Source organism: Myotis brandtii, unplaced genomic scaffold (assembly GCF_000412655.1).
Source record: "Myotis brandtii unplaced genomic scaffold, ASM41265v1 scaffold32, whole genome shotgun sequence".
NCBI lineage: Eukaryota > Metazoa > Chordata > Mammalia > Chiroptera > Vespertilionidae > Myotis > Myotis brandtii.
The window spans coordinates 13,809,153-13,835,977 of NW_005362269.1; the positions used below are offsets into that span (position 1 = coordinate 13,809,153).

General features: G+C 43.6%; 1 protein-coding gene across 9 annotated transcripts in view; it reads left to right on the plus strand.

Moving 5' to 3' along the window:
- Window positions 1–26,825, plus strand: part of TENM2 (teneurin transmembrane protein 2) — a 1,214,660-nt gene that overhangs the window by 851,414 nt on the left and 336,421 nt on the right. For 6 of the 9 annotated variants that reach the window (XM_005870581.2, XM_005870583.2, XM_014543189.1 and 3 more), the window contains one exon: window positions 4,156–4,365. The exons of the other annotated variants lie outside the window; for them this stretch is intronic. In XM_005870581.2, coding sequence (XP_005870643.1) covers window positions 4,156–4,365 — 210 coding nt within the window. The remainder of the gene's footprint in view (window positions 1–4,155; window positions 4,366–26,825) is intronic. 9 annotated transcript variants of the gene reach the window in all.

Sequence of the window (26,825 nt, forward strand, 5' to 3'; positions counted from 1 at the left end):
ATCTTGGGTAGAAAAACTAAAGCTAGATCCAAATCAGTTTAAGGAGAAAAATGGTGTTGTAATTGAGACAACGGGGGTGAGAGCGATGTGACGTCCTCCACAGATGGTGTAGGACCAAGGTCCCAGGTAGAGCTGCGGCAGATGATGGATGGAGCCTGCAACCTGGCTGGCAGAGGGGCTCAGTGCATCTGCTACCTTTCACCCATTCCTGGTCCACACGCTTCCTAAGTGATGATGGCACTGCTTCCCACCGAACCCTGGGCATCTTCAGAATCCTTCTCAACACAGCATTCCCAACAGCCACTACCAATCCATCAGTTAGCACGCAACTGCTATGTCTGACTATATGTATTTTCATCAGAACACTTGCACGGGTTGAAACTACCACAACATTGTATTCATTTAGAAACAGATAAATTAGGGAAAATATTGACTCAGTCCTCATTTTTAAGGTCACGGGGAATCCATTCACACAGCTAATTAGACTTTGATTTACATGGGGATCTTGGAAAACACACACACACCCACACATACACAAGACCATGTGAGTTTAATGAGTGACATATTGCTGCCTTCTCATGCTTTCTCTTGCTTTTTAATAAATCAATTGAGTCCCCAGTGTTTTATATATTTGCAAGGGACTCTATGCCCTTTCAAAATGGAACTTCAAAAATAGTTTGGGGGCCAGGGGTCTCTGTAGTGTATAAAGTAGGAAGCAGGTAAGAGCATGATCCCTGGTTACCTGCCCATTGCACACGAGGTATTTTAGTAAGAAATCATGGTCCATAAAGTGAGCCTGTAGAAGTTTCGGCTTTCTCCCTTGCACCTTGGAACCTGTTTGTGTCTGTACAGATGGTCTCTGTCAGTTGGAATAGTCGGGTGGAGGAGCGGGGGAGGGAGAAAATGTAGCCTAAGTGAGCAAAATTAGCAAATGACATAGCAAATAGAGAACAGCATACAATCTGATTGGGGGACAGATCCAGGGGCTGAGACATTTCCCAAGCAAAGGTAGGTGCCAGCAAGCAGAGTTTAGGGAGCCACCAAAGCATGGAGTTAAAGTAATGGGAATCGGACAGTTTTGTGATGTGTATTTTAACGCACCCAAGTAACCCCAGTACTTTTATTGTGTTGGGACTGCTCTTCCATTGTCTGTCTTTGTCTAAATTAAAAAGCAGTTCTGTCTGTAGTATATGCAATGAATTCATGCTGAACAAAATTTCAAAAAGTTCATGTAAAGAACAATTTTGTAGCAACTGTCATATCAGGCTCCTGGAAAATTGTACTTGAACTTCAGTTCCACCTCAGTCACTCCAAGGAATTTCAAGATTGGCTCCCAGCCATCCTCAGATACACCTCAGATACAAACTCTAAAGCCTATTGACTGAGTTAAAATCTGTCCCCACCAGAGCCTCACTTCCCAGTGTCCGGTCAGGACACCGCTGTGTCTGGGAGCCTTGGCGAGGGGGAGAGTAACATTGCTATGAAGGAGCCGCTTTGAACTTGATAACAAAATTATGAGCAAGGCTTTGGACTCTGCCAGCTGAACGTGGCTATAAATGGTTATTCAAAGAAATGTTTCTTCTATGAAATCGTGAAAGTGCCTTGGGATTGGGAGATGGGAACCTGGATTGATTGCTTATCAATCACCCCCCTCCTTGTATGTCACCTTCCCTTCCTGTCACCCTGCTGTGGGGCACACACTGCAGAGTGGGTAGGGAATGCATTTGGGAAAAGACAAACCCGAGTTTGACTCCTGGGCCCTTGTCACTTACTAGCTGTGCAGTCTCACCGCTTTGTGCCTCAGTTTCCCCATCAATAAAATAGGGATTATCATCACTCTATCCTCATATAATTGGTTTGAGAATTAAATAACATAACTTGTGTAAAGTGGCTAGTGCAGTGAGTGGCACATAGTCTTTGTGCAAAAACATTAGGAATGAAGATAGTCATAATAATGATGGTAATTCCAGGGAAATCTACGGGAGAAGGTATGGATGAAATGTGAGCACCGATTCTGATGAAACTTGGATGTGTTCAGTCCATCTTTGCCAGATCATCAGGCATGAGTAGCATGCCTCACATGGCTCCCAAGCAGTTATGAATGAACTGAGTTTTTCAAATGAAACTCCATTTACCTGTGGATGCATTTCAGGGGTGATCCTTCTTCAGTCGTGTTGTTGGGCAGGAACCCTTAAGATTTAAGCTTTAGGAGTATTCCCATCTCCTGCCTCTTTCTTCCACTCCTCCCACCTCAAAAGGGTGATAGGCCAGTGGTTTGATGCCTCTGTGCTGGTGTTCACTGGTTTCCTCTCACCGGAAGTCCCTTTCCTTCTCTTACAAAGTTCACTTGGGTCCCACCTTTTCCAGGAGTCTTTGCAGGACTCTCACACCTACCTCTACCTGGCCAGGTTGGACCCACTGTCCCTATCTCCGCCCCTACAGCACAATGTCCTTAGGTCCTGCTCTTTATTACATCCTGAAGTGGAATAGTCACCTGTCGCCTTCCCCACTAGACTGGGAGCTCTCTCGGGGCAGGGCGGATGCCTTGCTTATTCTTGTGTCCTCAGTATCTCAGAGGGCAAGGGGCACTCCTACATTTCATTGAAACATACTGGTCTATGAGTAACACTTAATGCCGTCAGGAATTGCACAGGAAATGGAATTGTAAAGACAATGACATTAACATCCATTTGAGGTGCCTGAAAATGTCCCCACATACATAGTACATCTAAAAAGCAGGAAAACATTTCTTTTGCGCTTATTACCCGAGTTGAAACTGAGACGTGCATCTTGAGGAGTTTGCTTTCTCAACACCTTACCCTTCTCTCTGCACCCCTGGCTTTAGGGCTGCTGCTCCGGGCTCATTTTTCTGAGCTTTTCCCAAATGAACAAGCCAGCAGGCGAGCACTGACAGGGACCCCAAGATGTGAGGGTGACTCGGGTGAGAGTGCACATGGCACTTATCCTCACTGGGCTCCTGGCCGCCAGGAGCTCCCTGCCCTGTGCTGAGAGGTTGCTGCAGCCTTCCGAGTGGGAGAACTTCTTGACCCCAGGGCAGCTCCACGTCATTGCCCACCTCCTACGAGGCTCGCTGCTCCTCTCCGTGGCCTGGAGTGGCCGTGCTTCTCTTTGTAGGAATTCCCTGTGGTGTCAAAACAACCCTCATGGTGCAGAGAGTGGGTCCTTGGCCAGTTCTTCGGGATGCAAATGTGTTCCCCTTCCCACCTCTCTCCCACGTCTAACCCAACCTCATGGACTTGGTTTTAGTCTCCCTTATTTATTTGTTCATCCATTCAAGAGGTGCAATACACTAGGAAGGCACTGCAGACACAGGAGCAAATAAAATACACAGAGGTCCACCTTCAGATAGTGGTAAGGGCTATGAACATATTTAAACAGGCTAATAGGATCCAGCAGACAGATGGGCCGTTTTCAAGAAGACAAACAGGGAAGGCTTGAACGAAGAGAAGAAGCAGGATTGTGAATATGAGGTGGCGAGTCGGGGAGAATGTTCCATGTCGAGGGCACAGGAGGGGTAAAGGCTGCGAAGGTGGAATGACGTGGCACGTTCAAGCAGCAAGAGACAGCGCTGTGGCTAGCAAACAAGGGGCCACGTGGGGAGTGGTAAGGCCACCATCGGAGGGGAGTTAGAGGCAGCTGGTGCCAGAGTAGGCAAGACACGGAGATGATCATCCAGGATCTGGACTTCTCTCTGCATGCAATGGGGGAGCGCTCAGCAGGCGAGGGATATGACCTGATTTCTATTTTTACCATGTTCTGCTGCTGTGGAAAAGGGATGGGGACAGAGGGGAAGCAGGTAGACCAGCAAGGAGACTGTTGGGTAGGGATGATGCCGTCTACATTAGGACGGCAGCAGGGGAGATGGAAAGAACTGGACGTTTTCCAGATGGATTCCACATCAGCCATGGAGGTGGATATTTCTGCTCACACTGGCTTTCTGAAACATGCAACTACGTGTAGTATGAATTTAGACCTGTGGAGAAACATCTAACCACATGAAATAATACATCTGGAGCATTGTCTTTCTTCCTTTCTTTTAGATATTTTTATTGTAAGGTGGTTTCAATGTAACTTTCTCTGGATGCTCTCATGACACTCATTGCTGACCTTTGACCCCTCTGTCCTCTTTCCCAGGTCGTCCCATTCCACCTACATCTTCGTCTAGCCTCCTCCCATCTGCTCAGCTGCCTAGCTCCCATAATCCTCCACCCGTTAGCTGCCAGATGCCATTGCTAGACAGCAACACCTCCCATCAAATCATGGACACCAACCCCGATGAGGAATTCTCCCCCAATTCATACCTGCTCAGAGCATGCTCAGGGCCCCAGCAAGCCTCCAGCAGTGGTAAGGAAACTGTGGTCTGAATGTGCGCTGTTGTGTGCGTGGTCGCGTTGCATCTCCAGCAAAATGGCAACTTGGAAACAAGGGCTGGGGAGAAGGTGGTGTGGGGTGCATCCGGGGGGAAATACATTTGTCGTGACATTATGGTTCCAGGATACATTCACTGAAGGTCACAAATAAGGCTTTGCTGGTCTCGACAGGGTTTGGGCATCCTTCGGTGAAAGGAATTTGCCCGCTGCTGCAGCTAGAAGCATGCAGGTCTCAAAGGGAATAGTCAGAGAGACAGTGGAATGTTGAATTTTGTTTTACTGTGATTCTGGTCAGAGCCAAGCACCCTGGACACCCTCACGTGCCCAATTGTGTGCATGTCTGATCTCTTGTTTCTGATGGATAAACACTGCCTCTTACTCTTAGTTCTTACTGTGGTTTTCACATTCACAGGTCCCAGGGTTCTGCCTCACTTTTGATGATTTTGTGGCTACTGCCTCAGCTCCAACCTCTAAATCTTAGGTGCAATTGCTCCGGGCCCAGCAGTAATTATGCCTTATTTTGATTTCTCCTGTTGGTGATGTGTTCACAAAATATATGAACCTAAGAGCGGACAGTGTCTAGGTTTAAGTCCCCATGGCCTAAGGCAAGGCAGCTGTAGAAATTAATTGCTCCTGACTCAAAGGCTTTGGAGTTATCTTCTGAACTGGCCACTCATGGTGTCCATTAACATATCCTGTCCAAGGCAGGACCGAGCTTCCATGCCAAGAATGTTCCTGGATGAGATTGTGTTTGGGCTCCATCCACGATTGTACGCCACCACTGGCCTCAGCCTCTACAATTAGATAGGACCTCATGACTACATTTACGATGATTCATTCTGGAGATGGAATGATGGACTGCTACTTACGATGGCCCGTGCCCTTCTTCAAAGCCAGGCCTGATATATTTAGTAAACTCATATTGTTCTTTCCCCCAAAAAATTACCTAATCAAATCTCTCATCAAACGGGCAATCCATTGTTGATATTATGAAGGCCTTTAATCTATCATAAATCTTTATTAGAACTTATCAGAGCTTCTAGTTTGAGAGAAATGTGATTATGGCACTCTTAAAATGACATTACATCATTGGGGTGATTGGTTTATCATTTGGAGAAGAGACATCAATCATAACTAGCATAACCATGCAGTAAATGAATTCAACCTTTCTACTGCAGAACAATGACACTGTAATTGCTCAAAATCAGGCTTCAAATGAAATCGGAAAATGCTCTTTCTTCAAATATGATGTTAACTTAATGGAATATATTATAAAAAATCATGTTTGAGGAAATTCTATGTAATTAAAAATATGCAGAAATATATTCCCTTTTCTTCTTTTATCAGAACCTGGTTTTAGCTACAGAACCCTTTTTTTGTTGTTGCTGCTGAGATTATGTTGCATTTAATTGAACGATTCTCACTTATGTTTTGCTGCTTTTTGTTTCATATGATGCAATCACGATGAATGTTGTATTCAGAAGGACAAGAGGCTTTCAAAATGAGGTGCACCTGCTGATAGCTTTTTAAAAACAGACAATTATTAGGGAGAAGATGAGCTTTTAAAAACGATATTCTTTCATGCATTTATAGGTACACAAGCAAAGATGATTTCCATGAGAGGTCAGTTCATATCTCAGAGCCATCTAGTGTGTTTTCTTAGTGATGAGGCCATGAGTGACTTTTCTTTGGGACATTGTATCAGAATGTAAGTTGTGGATAGGGTATTCTTGTTGGCTTTATGCCTAATCGAAACCTCATTTGGGTGGACACAATGGATCTATGTGTTCAGAGTCAAACATATCATCCATTTTTCATCCCTTGCTCCAATTTGTCCAGCTCACTTAAGATTGATAGCGATTTAAGCTTCCGTAACAGGGCAAAATACCACAGAAAACTTGAGGGTCCCTTTTCACCCCAAACAAGAGCTGAGCTGATATGATTTCTTCACATAAGGGATAAAGACCCAATTGTGCAATACCCTTGTTTGCAGTGGATACTTATCTGAGAACTCTGGCTTAACCAAAGTGAGTGCAAATCAAGTTCAAATATGTGTGTGCTCACATGTGTGCGTGTGTGTGGGCGCACGCAAGTGCATGTGTGTGTCTTACGGAATGGATTTAGGGTCCAGGGCAATTTGAGGATTCTATCAAGATCTGCATGCAGTTGCCATGAATTTAAATTTGACATAAAGGATTGAAAATAGAGTTTGACACAGACAATGCAAAGTGCAGAGCTGGGCCTGGGCGTTCAGAATAGAATTGGATGTGAAAGGGGCCGGATTGTTCTGAGGGCGTCATAGCACCAACAGAGCAACCATGTGATTGGCTGTGTTACGTTTAGCTGGTTAATTACACAGAGTTGTTTAAGTTAGTCCCTTGGCAGGGACCTTGTGTTCTGAAGCCCTGGTATCAGTTTGGTCTCCATCTCTTTCTCAGGTGAAATAAAACCCCTTCCAACACAATCAGCCCAGGCATGACCGTAAGCCATGATTCCCTGCTGTCCTCGATGGTTGCTGTTATTGCTTGGCATTAGCGAAGGCCATCAGTAGGGGAGTCACTGCACACATTTCCTGCCCGAAGACCCTTTGTTCTAAAGAGACAACCAGACATAAACTGCACAACTAAAATGCTTTGGACAACATGAAAAGCCCCTCGAAGCAACAGCAGTGCTTTACCTTTATGGCTCTGTGTCATTATTTTCTATGAGTGCAGCACGTTCTTTAGTGGATGGTACTAAAACCTTGGCACCTTTGGAGCCAAATCACTGTAACCTTCATTCTGTGCCAATCAAGCTGATACCCAGGGACCCTAGTGAGATGCTTAGAAGAGTGGCACCTCCCTTCCCTCCAGCATCCTCTTCCCCCAAAGCTAAGCTCTGGCAGGTGGCTCGTCCTGTGTCCGGCCTTCTGCCAGGCCAGATTAGCTCCAGAGTTGTTTCTTGTGTTATAGCGGCATAATTTCAAACCCTATGAAATAACTCATCTGGAAAGAAAATCTGAATCCGAGTGGCAGCGTAATGGAGGGCCCTGCAGATGCAAGCATGATGAGACTGCCTTTCAAACGGGAATGGGGTCTGCACTTTGCTATGAGCGTATGAGGCAGAAAATATACGGGCAGCCACACTGTAATCAAAAGCATTGGCTTACCTCCCTCTCATAAAAGGTTGCGTTTTTCGTTTTCTTAAAAGTCTGAATGAAGGGGTTTAGAACACTCATTAGTAGCATCAGACATAGGGAAGAAATGTCACCGGATACCTGTCAGACAGGGCCCTCCCATTCGGTCCTCTGTGACGGGGGAGCCCTCCCAGCTGCAAAGCCTCCAAGTGTAACTGAGCACGTTAAAGGTGCCCGGGCCCTTTTTTAAAAGCCAATGTCTTGGTTCAATTCTAAGTGAAACTTGTACATCCAAACCAGCAAGTTTCAGGTTGCCTAGAGTGGCCCAAGAATTCAACTGGCTAGATCATTTAATGATTATCTTGGTTACCTGGCATCATAAAGCAAAAGAGCTTCATTTATTAACTCATCCATCCCTTTTTTTCCTTCCCTTTTCTTATATGTCCCCCATAATTTGTGAAAACTTATGACAATTTTTTTAAAAACTAGAATTTATAATCTACATCTCTATATATAAAAGCCTAAGCGACCAGCCGACTGGCCGACGCTTATGACAATTTTTTTAAAAACTAGAAATTATAATCTATATCTCTATATATAAAAGCCTAAGTGACCAGGCGACCGGCCGACTATGATGAGCACTGACCCACCAGGGGGCAGACCCTCAACACACAGCACACAGAGCGACAGCAACTTTACAGAGTGCCCTCTTGCACTCCGGGACCCCTCGGGGGATGTCGGACTGCTGGTTTCAGCCCGCTCCTCGCAGGCCAGGCCAAGAGACCCTACCGGTGCACACACCAGGCCTCTAGTTAGACAATAAGGGTAAAGGAAATTGTAGAGAGGAAAACATAAACTCATGTATGTAAAGTCCTGTTCCATTATTTAAGACCAACAAAAATACTTGAGCTTCCTAGAAACCAAAGCAAAAAGGGAAACAGAGAAGGGACAATATGCATAACATTCATGAGATAAACACAAATCATCTGCTTCAGGGAAATTCTGTCAATCCTCATAGCGAGACTGGAAAGAAGTTGCTTCCAAGAGGCCCAATTCCCGTGACCTGCTATCATGCATGTGCTGAAGAATTCCCTGCTGACATTCTTATAACCTCCCTCCACATATGCCATAGAAAGCATTTGCAGTTTTAAAAAATTCCACAAATGTTCAAAAACACAGCCCAAGGACAAAACTTGATCCATACATAAACGTTCGCTCTATAAAGGACCATGGAAACTGCTTGTCCCTTAGACACTAAACCTTTAATATCATTGCTCATAACTAAATGTTTAGGGGAATTAGCCAAAGCAAATGTTCTGTGTTACAAATTGGTCTTGACAGCCACAGAGAGGTTCACATTGATATCCTCTCATGAAAACTGAAGTGTGGCTCCTGGACAAATTCACTCCTGGGTCCTTCCCACCAGCCATGGGCTGGGTTTGAATGAGAAAGAAGGGGGCAGGTACAGAATTGTTTTATTTATGAAACTTCTTCCCTTTACATTAGTGAGCTTTGGGGAAGAATTTTTCCTCTAACATGTTGTAAGTTTTCTTGCCTCTCAAGCAGATTGTGCCCACTGTAATTTAATTTAGAATTTTCTAAATAGCTCACAGCAATTATTGAGCACATCGATGGTTGTACCCTGCTCATAATACCAGCTCATTTTCTTAAAGTCATTGTGCATTCTGAGGCTGCTTATCCCACTCCCCTCGTGAGGTGCCCTGGACTTCACAGTCTGCCTTCTAGGCTTTCCTTTCTCCTCTCAGCTTCATCCAACATGCGGAGACCCCGGCAAGATTCCTGGTGTCAGGCCATAGTAGGTGCTCAATAAGTATTTAGTAAATGAAGGAATTAGCTAATGTCTTTCATAACGGCCTTTATTTTCTTAATTTCCTGATTCTATGATGTATGATGGGGAAAAATGCATAATGGTGGGGAAGGGGCAGATCACATCTCAGCTTGGGGGAATATACTTATTTTTGAAAATATGTGCAATATACCTATATTTGAACTGGGTCTGTCTGAGATATGTTAGAACTTTGTAGTTCATCTGTAAACAAGAAGGTTTGGAAAAACCTCGTCCTGACAGTGTAGAATTCACTCCACCCTCTGGGCCATGGACAAAACTGAGCCCTACAGTGTCATGCAAAGCAGCAGCTCGTCATTTCACTACAAACGTTGAAAAGCACAGTTTGGGGTCCTGTAGCTCCTGTTGGAGTCCTGTAGCACCTGTTGGGGTCCTATAGCACCTGTTGGGGACCTATAGCTCCTGTTGGGGTCCCATAAAACCTGTTGAAATGTTGTCCCAGCAGCAAGCGGAAAAGGCATAGCTCCTCGTATTCTGACCCAAGCTCCTAGAGAGCATCACCCAGCCTCCAAAACAAGGTTTTCACCCGAGAATTGAGAACTGATGGTTGTTGGATTCTCTGGGCCCTGCTCCCTGGCCGGCAGTGTAGCAAACAGAGATCAGACCTTTTCTTCTTTCATAGGTGCTTCCTTGCCTCCGTCCCCAATACACACGTAGTTTGTAGGTCTAGCAATTTCCAACCCAGATAGGGTGCGGCTGCTCCTCTGTACCTCGGTGCACGTGAGCACACAAGCAAGATGGACAGGTAATTCCTTTGGAGAGGTGCAGCCTGGAAGTGACATACGGCACAGCACGGCTCCTGCTCAGCAAATAATCTTGCTATTGACAAAATCCCCAAGGTCGATACACACTGTGTACATTCCACCCCTCCATCTCTGTCCTTGGCTCCTTGGTACAAACAGGAGGTTGGCGAGATGTCCTGGGGGCTCCGTGTGACATCTTAACAGTTTCCTGCCCTAACAGCTTTTACCCAGAATGTTAGTTTTTCCGGAATTCCTTTAAAGACTATAATTACTTGTAACCAGCTTCTGCAGAATATTCTATAGCCACTTGAAAATGTGGCCCCAGCCCCTTGTGAGAGATGTCTCCTTTCTCTGTTGACTGAAGAGACAGATTCCTTTCACCAGTGGGTAGTTGCAACAGATAGTACAGCCTCAGCCCCAGTAAACCTCTCAGATCGCTCCCAAAAATAATAATTAAAAATAACTATCTTCTTAAAAGTATGGATTCTGACGTCCATACCACTTGGATTCGAATCATAACTCAGTCACTTTCTGACACTATGATATTGAATAATTTACTTAATCCATGCCTCAGTTTTCTTATCTGTAAAACAGGAGTGAACATCTGTAAGTCCTCAAGCTGTTAGGGATATTAAGTGCCATTCTGAAAGGAGATTTAGACAGTTGGAACAGATCAGTTTGATATTATTTACTTTTTTAATTTAACACTTAATGTGATAAAAATATAGATAAAAGGAAATTTATCATTTTTAGCATTTTTAAGTGTATGAGTTCTACGGCATTAAGTTCAATCATATTGTTGTGCAACCATTACTATCACCATCTGTTCCAGAACATTTTCATCTTCCAGCAGAAACTCTGAACCCATTAAACACTAACTCCCCATCCCCTTCTCCCAAGCCCCTGGCAGCTATCTTTCATTTTCTGTTTCTATGAATTTGACTATTCTAAGTACCTCATATAAGTGGAATCGTACAAACTATATCCTTTTGTGACTGTCTACTTCACTTAGTATAATGCCTTCAAGACTCATCCATGTTATAGTCAGAAGTCCCTTTCAGATCACATAAGGAAGGACAAGAGACATATGAAAACATGCTCAAAGTCACTAATCATCTGAGAGATGCAAATCAAAACGACAATGAGGTACCATCTCACACCTGTCAGAATGGCTATCATCAACAAATGAACAAACGACAAGTGCTGGAGAGGATGTGGAGAAAAAGGAACACTTGTGCACTGCTGGTGGGAATGCAGACTGGTGCAGCCACTATGGAAGACAGTATGGAGTTTCCTCAAAAAACTAAAAATGGAACTCCCATTTGACCCTGTGATCCCACTTCTAGGAATATATCCCAAGAAACCAAAAACACCAATCAGAAAGGATATATGCACCCATATGTTCATAGCAGCACAATTCACCATAGCTAAGATCTGGAAACAGCCTAAGTGCCCATCAGTAGATGAATGGATTAGAAAACTGTGGTACATCTACACGATGGAATACTATGCTGCTGTAAAAAAGAAGGAACTCTTACCATTTGCAACAGCATGGATGGAACTGGAAAGCATTATGCTAAGTGAAATAAGCCAGTCAATGAAGGAAAAATACCACATGATCTCACTCATTCATGGATAATAAAGACCATTACAAACTTTTGAACAATAATAGATACAGAGGCAGAGCTGCCTCAAACTGATTGTCAAACTGCAGTGGGAAGGCCAGAGAGGGTTGGGGGGCAGAAGGGAGGGGAGTAAGAGATCAACCGAAGGACTTGTATGCATGCATATAAACATAGGGCATGAGTGTGGGGGTGGGGAGGGAGGGGTATGGGGGGATAAGGACACATATGTAATATCTTAATCAATAAAGAAAAGAAAAATCCCTTTTGTTGAAGACTGAACAACATTCTTTTGTGTCTGAATACCACATTTTTGTTTATTCATCCATCAGTGGATACTTGGGTTGTTCCCACATTTTGGTTATTGTAAAAGATGATGCTATAAACATTGGTGTACAAACATCTATCCAAGTGCCTGCTTCAACTTCTTTTGGATATGTGCTCAGGATATACTGGATCACATAGCAATTCTATGTTTCATTTTTGAAGGACTTGCCATAGTGTTTTTCACAGCAGTGATACCATTTGACATTCCTACCATAGCAATGCACAAGGGTTCCAATTTTTCTACATCCTTTCTGAGATATCTTTTTTGTTGATATTTTTATATATATAACTAGAGGCCCAGTGCATGAGATTTGTGCACTCAGAGGGGCGGGGGAGGGGGGGTCCCTCAGTCCTGTCGGTGCCCTCTCGCAGTCCAGAAGCCCTCAGGGGATGTCCGACTGACAGCTTAGGCCCGCTCTCTGTGGGGAGCAGGCCTAAGCTGGCAGTTGGACATCCTTAGGGCTGCCGTGGAGGTGGGAGTGCACTGACCACCAGGGGGCAGCTCCTGTGTTGAGCACCTGCCCCCTGGTGGTCAGTGTGCATCACAGTGACTGGTTGTTCTGCTGTTTGGTCAATTTGCATATTAGCATTTTATTATATAGGATAGCCATCCTATTGCATGTGAAGTGGCATCTCATTGTGGTTTTGACTTGGATTTCCCTAATGATTACTGAGGCTGAGCATCTTTTCATGTGTTTATTGTTCATTTGTACATCTTCTTTGGAGAATTGTCTATTCAGGTCCTTTGACCACTTAATAATTAGGCTGTTTATTGTTGTTGTGTTGTAGGAGTTCTTACATGTGCTTTATGTCAATCACTTATTAGAAATATGATTTGCAAATATTTTCTCCCATTCTGGCAATGGCCTTTTGACTCTATTGAATGTCCTTTTATATGCAAAAGTTTTTAATTTTGATTTTGTCCAACTTACCTATTTTTGTTCTTGTTTCCTATGCTTTTAGTGTCCTATAGCACACAGTTCTAAGGGTTTATTCTATGGTGGCCATTGTTCTACCGGTTTTTACAAATGGTAACACATTTAATCCTCAACACTAAGAAAGACAAATGTAGCCCTTGAGGCTGGGAACGGCTTCACACTAACATCTTGGAATGGGTGCTTCTAGAAGCCAGCCTGGCATTTCCAGCTGGGCCACGGTGTTCTGTCCTTAAACATAAGCAGTCTTGCAGGACCCCAGCACTCAGCCAGGCCACTCTGTGACTGGGTGACATAAAATGAAAATGGTACCATTTCATCATCTTGCCTAAACACAGACAAAAAAAAAGGCTGCTGTCCCAAACACAAAAATACAAAACATTCCTCTCTCTGGGCTAAATTGTGTAACTGTTCTTTCTTTACCAATTTGTTTTAGCCTCTTCTAGTCAGCCCTTCTCGTAGATAAGACATAATGAGACATCTGGTTATAAAATTATCTCTGACAGCACCAAATGAGAGTGAGCCTTGAGGCCTCCCTAACATCACCTCACACAGCCCTTCCTAGCACCCTTCTGCTGAAGCACCGTGGCTCCCCTTCCTGTGCCTTCTCCCTCCTTGCAGGGAGTTCATAAACCCAACAGTGTGCTGTTGGTGGTGTGTGGCTGGAGAACATTGATACCATTGCACTGTGGTTTGGGATTAATATCATCCCTGTTTTGCAGATGGGAGAACTGTGGCTCAGAGAGGTTAAGTAACTTGCCCAAGGACAGGTAGTGATTAAGCAGTATAGCTGGAACTTGACCCAAAGAAAACAGTCTACACAATGAGAAGTAGATAGACATTTAAGTAAATGTTTAAAAGGCAATTCCAAAAACAAAATATATATACGTTCAAGAAATAAAAAAAAAATAGTCATCGTGTACTACATGGCTCAACTCTTCACAGCATTTATGAGACCATAATGACATACAAACCTTGAATAATGGTCTAAGTCTTATATCAGAAGGAAGGGGAAATGGAACAGGTACATACGTGGACTTGGCAGGTACACAAAAAAAAGCCTAAGTCTGCATCTTCTATAAGTCAGAAGTTTCTAGGTAATGCCTAAAATTGAAAATGCAAGAAATAGCAGCTAAGCATATTATTTATAGACCTAGAAAGAAAAACCAAAATAATCAGCTAAAAAAAGGTAAACGTGGTTGCCTCTGGGAAGGAAGAATTTGGTGATGATAAAAAAGGATTGCAATTCTTGAACCAAACATCATATAACTATATCGCTCTTTGTATGCATTTTTCTTTAGATAAAAAAGTAAAAACAAGAGATCAGGCATATAGAACTCTCAATACAATGTTAGAACTCCAAATGGTAGCCGTTTAATATTCTCAGATATATTTCATTCAACAAATAGGTGTTGATTAGGGGCTATGTGTTTGAGATAATACCAGGTGCTATGAACTTGAATGGGCAGACACTGGAGCATTTTCCTTGAATCCGTAGATTTGTCTGTATCTGCTTCTGTTGATTCGGGAGCCCTGTGGAGTTGTTAGGGCTTTAGTGCTTTATCCCATCCCAGCCTCCAGCCTTGCTGAAAAATCCCAGGCTTAGGATGGCATGAGACGGAGAAGATCCTGTAACTACCGTTCCTCCTCATTACTAACCCAGCATCCATCTAAGCACAGGTCCCATCTTTTCCCCAAAGCTTTCCCAACCAACTCTGGCCAAATAGAGGCAGAGCCAGAACTGCACAACAGCCTTATCGTCTGCCTTATTCAATTTAGCACCTCATTACATTTTGATTTGTAATATTCTCTTGGTATTTCATGCATATAAGTCACTTGTGTCAACATTAAATTGCCACCACTTAAAGACAAGGGTCATTTCTCTCGTCTTTTTGTATCATTTAGCACTTGGTGCAGGTTGAAATGTGTCCAAGACATCCTTATTGATGTAGCCTTTTACTGGTAAAGGGCAGTGGTGGACCAGGGCTACAGAAAGGTGGATGCATTCTGACTTGGGCAGGTCCTTGTAATACCTTTAAGATCTGAGATCATCTCTGATGGGGGTTGTGAGCTTGGTCACTGTCAGGAAGAACAGAAAAGGCACCATAGGGAGTGATGAGAAAAGATGCATGTTTATCTAATCTATTGTCTTCCTTAGACCCAAGGAATATATTTCCCTTCATGCCTTTTAGGAGTTGCTCTTCTGAGTTGGTGGTGCCTTTGAGCTAATTCCCTCTGATGATACCTTTTTGATGGTACAGACATAATCTAGAGAGTTAGGCTAGGGTAGTGGTCGGCAAACTGCGGCTCGAGAGCCACATGCAGCTCTTTGGCCCCTTGAGTGTGGCTCTTCCTAAGCCTTAGGAGTACCCTAATTAAGTTAATAACAATGTACCTACCTATATAGTTTAAGTTTAAAAAATTTGGCTCTCAAAAGAAATTTCAATCGTTGTACTGTTGATATTTGACTCTGTTGACTAATGAGTTTGCCGACCACTGGGCTAGGGAATGCCTGGTCTTAGCATCCGTATTAGTTTCCTGGGGCTTCCTTTACGAAGTACGATGACCTGGGTGGCTGAAAACAACAGAAACTTACTCCCTTTCCAGTTTAGAGGCTAGAAGTCCACAATTAAGGTGTTGGCTGGTCCACGCTCCCTCCGAAAGGTTCCAGGGAAGAACCCTTCCTTGCCTCTTCTCACTTCTGGTGGTTGCTAGTGAGTCTGGTACTGCGGCAACATAACTTCAGTCTGTGTCTCCATATTCACATGTCCATCTTTTCCCTGTGTGTGTCTCTGGGTCTCCAAATCCCTCCTTGTAAGGACACCAGTCATTGCATTTAAGGTTCACTCTAATGACCAATATGACCTTAAATTAATCATATCTGCAAAGACCCTCTTTCCAAATCAGGTCACATGCATCAACATCTCAAGGGACACAGTTCCACTCCCAGCAGCATCCAGCTGAGTATAAAGCAGGAAAGAGCTAGATGTTGGGTGTGGGAATAGAGTTCAAGGCTACCTTCTTATTTCTGTTACAATGAAGAAACATCATCCCCCTTCTCTCCTTAGGTTCTCAATCCCCGCTGGTCCTACCTTCTCTCTGTATTAAGATTCCCTTCTCTGAAGGATCTTTGCCAGTAGGATTTAAATATGTGGGGATTTATTCCTCTTATTTACAGAAAAGTTTCTCGAAAGGGTTTCCTACCTCCCTTCTACTCATCCACTTCCCACATACTCTGCAACCTACTATGTTTACTCACTTGGTAACTATTTTTACTACATTCACAAATCACCTCCTATTTGCTGAATTTAGTAGACATTTCTCATCACATCTGACACTTCTCTTCTTCACTCTTCCTTTCTCCTTGAAATGCCCTTTCATTTGGCATCTAAGGTTCTGCTTCTCATTCTCGTTCCTATGTTTCTGGCCCCTTCTGCCTTCCTGCGAATTCCTCCTTCAGCTTATCCTTTAAATGCCAGGCTACCTATATGTTAAAATCCAGCCCCTCGCTCCTATTTTTCATGTAGTCATCCACACTCACCACTAAATTACAATTTATGACCCTATTTTTCATGTACTCTCCCATGGGTAGTCATCCACACTCACCACTAAATTACAATTTATGAGTTCATGGCTCCAGTGTCCTTTTCTCCAGGTCAAATCTTTCACCCAATATATCTAAATGCCCCCTGTGTATTTCAGCTAAGATGTCCAATAGATAATTCAAAAACAAAAGTTCAGAAATAAAACTCTTCACACTTAATCTGAAACATATTCTTCCATTTAACTCTTCTCTGGTTTTTCTCATCTTAGTGCCTGTCCCTATCATCCAATTAGTCACTCAAGCCAGCAACTTAGAAACCACCCTTGCTGTTCCTCATTTCTACCTAGAATAAATCTCCAAACCCTATCCAGTTTGACTCTTAAATATCTTTACATCCCTGCTGCCACCACCCCAGCTCAAATTACTATTATCTTTGGCCTGAATATCTAATTGGTTCTAATTGATTCTTTTTTCTTTGAGTCTTTCTGTTTCCTAACCTAATCTGTTCTCACAACTCAATTAGAATTTCTATTAAATGCATAAGTGAATAAGATACTTCAAACTCTTCAGTAGGACCCCCTTGTTCCTTGGATATAGTCTATACCCTGTAGCCTGTCATAAAAGGCTCTTATGCGCCTCCCTCTCCCCATATCTCACCATTCATCCCACTTCTAACATAGTGACTGGCTGTGCCCCGTCCACACCTTCGAGTCTTTGCATGTGGTGTCGTTTTCTCCAGGAAGCCTTTTGATCTCCCTAATCTGGGTTATTCTTCCTTCCAGAGCGCCCATGTCTCCTCTGTCATTGAACTCACCATTTGACTAGATTCAACATTAGGTTTACGCTCTTTGAAGACAAGAACCGTTTCTCCCTTGTGTCCCATTTTACTCTCCATGTTTAGCTAGCACAGCCGTGGGCAAACTACGGCCCTCGGGCTGGACCCGGCCCGTTTGAAATGAATAAAACTAAAAAAAAAAAAAAGACCGTACCCTTTTATGTAATGATGTTTACTTTGAATTTATATTAGTTCACACAAACACTCCATCCATGCTTTTGTTCCGGCCCTCCGGTCCAGTTTAAGAACCCATTGTGGCCCTGAGTCAAAAAGTTTGCCCACCCCTGAGCTAGCACAAAGCAGATGTTAAATATTAAGCAAATGAGCAAAGAAAGAGTGAATGAAGCCAAAGGAGGGAGGAAAAGGTATGCATAAGGTAGTTTCAATTCCAAAGAATGGCCCAAGAACGTCGTGGGGGTAGACCCTGGCTCACCAGCTGGTTTTCTCATTCTGTAGTAGAAGAGGTGAGGGATTAAGGTGTTTCTGGCTGATGGAATATAGTGGTGTGGGCGGCAAAGAAAGCCAGAAGCAAGCAAAGAAACCTACTAGTTAATATTTAAACTCTAGATTCTAAATAAACTAGTATAATATAGAAAAACTCTTTTGTACTTTAAAATTCCAGTACAGTCCTCCCCCTGTATCCACGGTTTCATGTTGTATGGTTTCAGTTTCCCATGGTCAAACATGGCCTAAAAATATCAAATGGAAAATTCCAGACATAAACATTTCATAAGTTTTAAATTGTGCGCCGTTCTGAGTAGCAAGATGAAATGTTGCGCCTTTCTGCCCAGAAGGTGAATCATCCCTTTGTCCATCGTGTCCACGCTGTATATGCTCCCTGCCCATTACTCACTCAGTAGACATCTCTGTTGTCAGATGACTGTCCCAGTATAGCAGTGCTGGGGTTCAAGTCACCCTTATATATAGCCCAACACTACATCACAATGCCTAAGTCATTCACCTCACCTCATCTCATCACCCAGGCATTTTATCATCTCACATCATCACAAAAGGGTGAATACGGTACGAGATATTTTGAGAGAGAGAGAGACAACATTCACATAACTTCTGTTATGGTGTATTGTTATAATTGTTCTATTTATAATTAGTTATTATTGTTAATATCTTACTGTGCCTAATTTATAAATTAAACTTTATCACAGGTATGTATAAGAAAAAATGTAGAATATCTAGGGTTTGGTACTAGCAGAGGTTCCAGGCACCCACTAGGGGTCTGGGAATGTACCCTCCACTGAAAAGAGGGTATGACTGTACCAGTCTTTCCCCCAATACCCCTCGGGCCAATCCCAGCCCTCTCTTTTGTCATTTTCTGTCAAATCTTTATGATTTCTGTTGTTTTATTATCCTTATTCCTTTCTCGTGCTTATAAATCTAAAGATGAGGGGGCACACACATTCTTGATACTGAGGCATTTAGGCAGTTATCGCTTAAATTAATGCTTTCTGCAAGAGTTGTATTTTAGTGGAAAACAATAATTGTTTCTAAGACAGCATCTTGGAGTTGAACCAATTCTATCAGAGAACACTCAACCATGGAAATCCAGCAATAAAGGCAATGATCAATCGTTCTTTCTTTTTTCCTTCTTCCACGCTAAGTCAGATTTTTGCATCCCTTTGCTTTAAAAAAAGAATAATAAATGAAGCTGATGGCGGGGCATATTTAAACACCTCAGTGGGACAGTCAGTGGCCCCGTGCAGAACGAACCCTGCTCCATCTTCCTCACACTTTCCCACCCCCAGCCCTCCCATAGGATTTACAAAGATGCACTTTGTACGTTGTGACCTTACAAATCCCTGCTTTTGAATTGCGTTGATGTCCAGCTGTAGGCTGCGGGGTGGGGACAGGACTCCTATTCCCCCGTGCCAGCTCCCCACATAGTTTCAGTGCATGCCTTGGCATTCACACTTGGCTGGCATCGCATTTCAATCTGTTCCATCTGATTGGCTCCTGTGTTTTCTGCCGGGCTGTGGTAATGGAGCCCTCTTCCCAAGTTCCCAAGGTTATTTTCATCTCAATGACCTTTTCCATCTCCCTGGGGCACCCCACCATTCCCCACCCCTCTTTCACTCTCCTGCATAAGACGCTGCTTTACATGTTATTCTTTCTGCGGGAGCCGTTGTCTCTGATACATTTCTATCAGCGGCTCCGTGGCTGCCATAAAGGAGCAGTGATCTTTACCAGCTCATGACCCCGCCCCCGTTTCTACTGCATTCTTCTCACGTTCTTCTCATTCAGGTCAAGCAATTTGCTGCCAAAAAAATAAGCAGAGATTGGATGGGACACCACGTATTTAAATATCAGGATGCTGGTTTGATGATTTCTTTTGCTGACCTCTGCACCTTCTCGTGAAGACAGAAAACTGGTTAGAATATAAGAGACTGAGGTTGTGAAAATAATTCACAGGGAGGGAAAAAGTCATATTACACGGGACAGACTTGGCCTTTTCTGCCTCTCTTTATTGATCTCCAATTGCTGAAAGGAAGGGTTCACAAGATAAAAAAAGAATCTGTGAAGCCAAGAAAGGAAAGAGAGCCCTAGAGAAGTGGGGGCCAGAGAATCCGAATCTGAACCTAATCCTACGGGGAACCCACCGTGTTACCTGGGCAGTCAGTTCTCTTCTTGCACCCTCCATTCTTTCCTTGTATTGTGTTGAGAGATTTTGTGCCAGCTGTTTAGAAAGGTCTCTTCCAACTTTCGAATGTCAAAATTCCATGAAAAGAACAAGAATTAAGCACAAGACACTATACTGCTTCCAAGGAAGCCTTGGGTCTGGCACCACCTCTCTTAAGCACAGAAACATTTTCCATCAAAAGATTGGAAACTAAGACTGTTTGCTCCTTCCTGGATTGGTGGGCTTGATGATGATGATGATGATGATGATGATGATGATAACAAAGATTGGAAACTAAGACTTGCTCCTTCCTGGATTGGTGGGCATGATGATGATGATGATGATGATGATATTAAATAATAATCATTATCACTTATGTTTTTATGATATTTTCTCTTTCAAAGAACAAGCTTATATACATTAATTAGCTCAGAGGTTGCAAAATCTGGCCCTTGGGTTGGACAGATGAGCTTGCCAACCTGTTTAATTTGTCCCTGCTTTTATTTTTAGAATGTTTTTATTTAGGTGACAACATTTTTTTAAAAAGCAGGAGATAATTTTTGTTGTTGTTAATCCTCACCCGAGGATATTTTTTCCATTGTTTTTTAGAGAGAGTGGAAAAGAGGGAGGGGGAGAGAGAGTGACACATCAATGTGATAGAGATCCATGGATTGGTTACCTCCCATAGGCTCCTGGACCCAGATATGTGCCATTGACCGGGAATCGAACCTGCAACCCTTCAGTGTTCAGGCAGATGCTCTAACCACTGAGACACAGCAACCAGGGCAAAAATCAAGAGATTTTTGTATAAACATTCAAATTCTGTCTTTCTTGAAAAAACAAATCTAACATTACGGCCTATATCACATCATGGTAAGTAGAGGCTGCCTGTTTTATATGGGGCAGACCTTCTGTACTTTTGCTCCTTTCTGTGATTTTCCTGGCCTCTGGAGGCCATTGAACTTGCCGTCCTAGTCATCTAACCTGTGGGCATCCTTGATGACTATGAGCATGGTGGTAACCACCATTGTCATTAATCATAGTCTCCCTGTTGGAATGCCATCTTTGCCTTTAGAAAACACCATAGTGTGCCTTGTTTATTTACAACCCCCATCACTGCCATGTGCTGAGGAAGTATTACCATCTCCACTTACCAGATCAGAAGTTGGAGGGTAGACAACCCAAGTGTCTTATCAGTTCTTATGGTCTCAATGTTTCCACCACCAAGGTCCCTTTTTATTATTTTTTTCCCATATGCTCAGTGTTTTGTAGGACTCTGTCCACCAGTTCACACGTATTAACACATAGTTTGGTTTTTGCCATTTTATGTTACATAAAAACATATGTATGTGTATTTCAAGCTATTGCTTTATTTTAATTAATAGAATTCTTACCCCTTAAGATTGCACTACCCCAAAATATGCCTTTACCTTCTTGACTGATTTCCTCTAAACTACCAATAGCTTTTTCAATGACATTTCAACTGTCATCTAACCCCTACTCTCAGTGGTAACTTAAATATTTCTACCGTGTAAGATTATAACTGCAAATGGGCAAATTCGCCGGTTCCTTTGCACAAGTAGTCTGCATTTCCATGCCTTCCCGGGTGAACTCATCAACAAGCACATCTAGTTAAGAGGAAGGAAAGCTCGCATGGGTCATGAAAAGGTTGAATGAGTGTTAGGGAGCCTGGACCAAATATCCTTACAGCATAGCTGAGTTTTATGCTGCTCTGCCAAGGTCAGTTACAAGGAGAATTCAAACTCAAGTGTTTTGTCGACATGGGAGCATATGACATGGAAGATTGCCGTTTATGCTGCTCTGCCAAGGTCAGTTACAAGAATTCAAACTCAAGTATTTTGTCGACATGGGAGCATATGACATGGAAGATTGCCTCGCTTCTGGTTCTGATCTTAGTATAAGAAGCCACGTGCTGTTGGCACATCCCGATTAAAAAGCCACCGTGTGATTATCGTGTCTCGGGTGCTGGGCATCGCCTGGGTCTGAAAGGCCATGCCACACCAGATCACCTCCTTTGGTTTCCTCCCGGCATTCTGGCGCCGAGGAGGTCTGCTGCTCTGAGACTCTGCTGGCCCGAACTTGTCCTCATAACAGCACAAGATCAGTATGAGATTCCTTTTTCAAAATAACCCACAGGCTTCTAGGGTTTGATTTGACTCCAGCCTGCATTGGAAAAGTCTCAAACTTTTACAAAGGGAAACGTGCTATGCTGAGTCAATTCTATTTATATTTCACTGTATTTTGCCATGGGATGCCTCACATCCCTAGTGAAAGGGGCCTGCGATGGAAATAGATACATTTGATATATTGACTGTAAAATGGTATTGATGGGAAGCACACTATGGACTTCATTTCAAGGGAGGAAAAAGAAATGCTTTATTTAACATGCATGTTAATCATAAAGTCCTAATTTCAGAAACGTTATATGTGAAAACCCATTCCCCAGAATGGAGGAGAACTAGCACATACCTTCATATAAACCAAACACATTTTTTATAAATGTATGGAAGATAGATGCCCCGCTCACATCCATGCCCAGAGTCCCATGTTTTGAATAACCTGGATCAAGTTCGGTTGATCTCCTAAGAAACATTCCCAGTGCAATGCAACCAAGCTTCAAAGGGGCCTCTACACAGGCATGGATTTCCCTCCCCGGGTGAGGAACCAGGGGTGCAGCATAGCCTGTTGTCAGGGGCTGAACCAAGACAGAGGCCATGGGCAGAGTGCTTACGTGGGATGGCCTGTACCATCCAGAATCCACTGGGGAAGGGGGTGTTTCCGTTTTCAGAACCTGTAATGTTTCTGAGCTCAAGCTTAGCAAAGGAGCTTGAGAAATATTTCCTCAGAAGGAGAAAAGGAAACCATGCCCTTATTTTTTCTCCACCACCATTCGGAAACAACCTCTCTTAAGAGCTCCAAAGTCAGCCTTATTCCCTTTTCCATTTGGACTATTGTTACCTTGGGCAAGTTCTTTAATTAACTTCCCTGTGTTTTAGTTTCACCATTTATAACTCAGGGATAATTATGCTTCGAGATAATGTGTGTGGCGGAAAATGCCTCTCCTTTGCACAGCCAGAAGCAGGCATGCAAGTTATCATTACTTGTTTATTATTAGTAATGAAACACCGCGTGGCTGTGGCATCAAGCACTCTCCCCCATAGAACTCAGAGTGTTCATCCCAGTTCCCTCAGGGAACCTAGCAATCACTGAGATTTCGCTCCAGGCTAATCAGAGGTGGAGCACTACCTCTTCCCTGGTTACTTCTTCTCTTGCCACCTTTTTACTCTGCATCATCACCTCCTGTAAGCAATTGAGGGTAGGCTACTCAGAACTCACTGTCTGTGATAAACACAAGAGAAATTCAAAATGGGAGGGTAACTCAGTTGCTACTCAGGCCAAAGAGTTGATGGACTGTAAAAACTGTTTATATACCTCAGGTTCAGGGTTGGCACACATATTTCCATGGCCTTACTCTCTCCAAAATCAGTCATATCAGTTCAAGGTTAGACGATAGTTGTGGAAGAAGCAACTGCAGAGAAGTTGAACACACACTCGAATTTCCTACACTGTAGTAGAAAATTCCGCTCATAAAACAACTAGACACACTGATCAAGACCCCTGCCGTGTCCAATTAGACTTCTTTAAAAGGAACAAGCTCTTTAACTTTGTGGGTTTCTGGGGGCTGTTTATCTTTTCCTTTTGGCTTCTCACAACTCTGAAATTACCTTAGCATATGCTTCGTTGCTAGTCTTCTTCCTTTCCTTTCCTTTGCCACAGGAAACAGAAAACGTTCTTTATAAGAGACACTTCCAGAGAGTGTTGGGGGGAGGAATGTTGGTTAATGAAATAAAGAATGAAATAACTTCAAGGGCTTTTAAAACTGTGCAGTAGGACCATCATTCAAGTACAGGACCATCCCCTGAGCAGCATGAGGTCTTATGTGACAGAGGAACTGAGTTGGATTTGTCAGCTTTGAATTCTTATTACCCTACTTTCTGTGCTCCACACAAGCTCAGGATGCCCACCGGTATGCCTAACGTACTTTTGAATGTGGTAAAAAGATTTAGTCCCAGCATGCACATTGACACCCTGAAAAATATGACAAGGTAGCTCAAGGAAACAAGCATATCATTTATACTTCTACCAGGCTTCTTGCACATTGTAAGTACTGTATGATATGATAAACTCCTGGAAAGTGAAAGCTTGGTCTGATTTATCTTTCTATCTTTGTTACTTGTTACTCGCAGTGCCTCACATGTCAGAAGACAGAGATGACTATTGGATGGATGGATGGATAATGGATGGATGGATGGATGGATGGATGGATGGATGGATGGATGGATGAGTGGATGGATAGATGAGTGGATGAAGGAAAAATACTTGGTTTTCTTGATCTTTCAAGTTTCTGTGTTCACCAATGAAAATACAGAAAATAGGGCAAGATTCTCATGCCTAAAAACCAGACCAGAGCAGCATGTTCAATAAAATAAATTTCCACTGCACTTAGACTAAAACCCATAGCATGTATGTGGCTACCATGATATGGTTTGGCTGGACCCTAACTCTCCTAACTTCTCTTTTCATTCCCCTTTCCTCTCCTCACTCTGCAGCAACTCTAGACTTTTTTGCATTCTTCAAAACCACCGCGCTCTCTCATTTGATAACCTTGCTCTTTCTATTGCATCTGCCCAGATCTTTCCCCATATCTCCCCAGGGCTGATCTGTTCATTCACTTGGCTCAAATATCATCCCCTCAGGCAGGCAGGCCTTCCCAAGCCAATTCTGGTTCTCCTCTTTTCTTTCCATACCCTCAACACTCAAGAGAGCATTTTACACTTAGAAAGTGCTAAATAAATATCTATTGGGTGATTGCCAGATAATTATTCATATTTTCTAAATATTCAGTATGTTACTATAAGAAAATTCTGGAGGCCGTTCTTCCCAACCTCCAATTAAAAAGCAAACAATCTAAAACTGAAATCCAAGGTGAGAAATGTTCCTTTTGTTTTTGCCTCCTTTTTACCACACCCCTATCCTGAACCCCTCTCCCCCAGTGAAAGGAAGGGAGGGAGGGAGAGAAGGAGGGAGGAAGGAAGGAAGGAAGGAAGGAAGGAAGAAAGAAAGAAAGAAAGAAAGAAAGAAAGAAAGAAAGAAAGAGAAAGAAAGAAAACTCCCCCAATGGGAGGGAGGGAGAGAAGGAGGAAGGAAGGAAGGAAGGAAGGAAGGAAGGAAGGAAGGAAGGAAGGAAGGAAGGAAGGACTTAGAAAAGACTGGATCAAAGTGTGGAAAGAAACGTTGTAGGACTTCTCAGAGCCTTTAATAGGCTCACATGAATGGAGAATCTCCGAGAGAAGAATAGATGCCTTTGTTCTCAAAGGTATTGACCAGGCAGCGTTGATTTTTTCATCTTCCTCTGCTTTCTCCCGAATATTTTTGGAACTAACCTTCATTGGCACACATCTGGGGAAACAGTAAGTTTGGAAATCAACATCTGCTGAACATTTACTGTGCCCCAGGCACTGCACCAGGCTTCTTAAGTTTGTCCCTTGCTTTTGCCCCTCTGCCTTTTACTGGTGAAGAAAATGAGCCTCACAGCACTTAGCTTCCTTGACCACATCCACACACACTCACACATTCATGCATAGCAGTTAGGGTTTGAGCCACTGCTGCTTGAACCTGGATCCTCCCAAAATATTGCTTCTAATTACTCAAAGCAGAGGACCTCAGTAGCGGGCACTTGAATCACCATTAGAGCTTGTAAGCTACAGATTTGGGGGCCCCACCTCGGAATTTTTGACTCAGCAGGTCTTGGATGGACCTAAACATTGGCATTTCTCCCAGGTTCCCAGGTGATGTCTGATGCTGCTGGTCTGGGCCCACCTTTTGAGAACCACTGGCCTAAAGCTTGACTGTCACTGTTTAATAGGTTTTGTCATAATGTTATTAGAGGCTGGAGAAGCTGAAGACTCCGGTGGTTTTTGCTGCCGTCCAACGGTACCACTAGTTCCTTTCACTTCCACAAATATTTACTGAGCATCTACCGACATGTAGAATGGACAGGGGGTCAGAGGTGACTGACCGGGCACATGGCCCTCGGGAGACCCTATCTATTTAGTGGCAACACAGAGTGAGGAGAGACAGGAAGGAGAGCAAAGGGAAGCAGGTGATTGTGGTACCGAAGGTCGGGTGCTCTGATGGACGTGGACATGGTCCTAGAATGGCACAGCGAGGCGCTCCCCACCTGGGCCCGACCTGGGATGGGAAAGATGGCGTCTGACTGAGATCTTAATTCTGACTAGCAGTCAGCTGGCTGGGCAGGTGCGGATCAGGAAATGCCCGCAGCAGGTGCAGAGGCACGGAGGTAGGCAAGAACAGGGTGCTTTGGGGGAAAGCGGGCATTGCTGATACAATGACGAGCACGCAGATGCGTCCAGATCCGGGCGAGGAGGGGAAATGACGGGGCGTGAGCATGGAATCTGGTTGTGGAGGGCCTTGCTGAGAACCATGGATTATGAGGGAAGTCAGGGAATTAAGGGATCTCATGGGTGAGGCACGTGACTCCTAAACAAAACATGTGCTATGTGTTCAGGCACGCATTCATTCGGGAAGTGGTTTTGAGCCTGTGCCAGATGATGGAGACTTTACAAAAAAGAATCACCCCTGAATCTGGCCTCCAGGAAAAGAAAGAGGACATTTGCAATCTGAAATCCAATGCTCTGGCGAAAACGTGCCCTGCTCCAAAGGCATGGGGACATAGAACGGGAGCTCTGGAGCAGTGGGGGGGGGGGGGGGG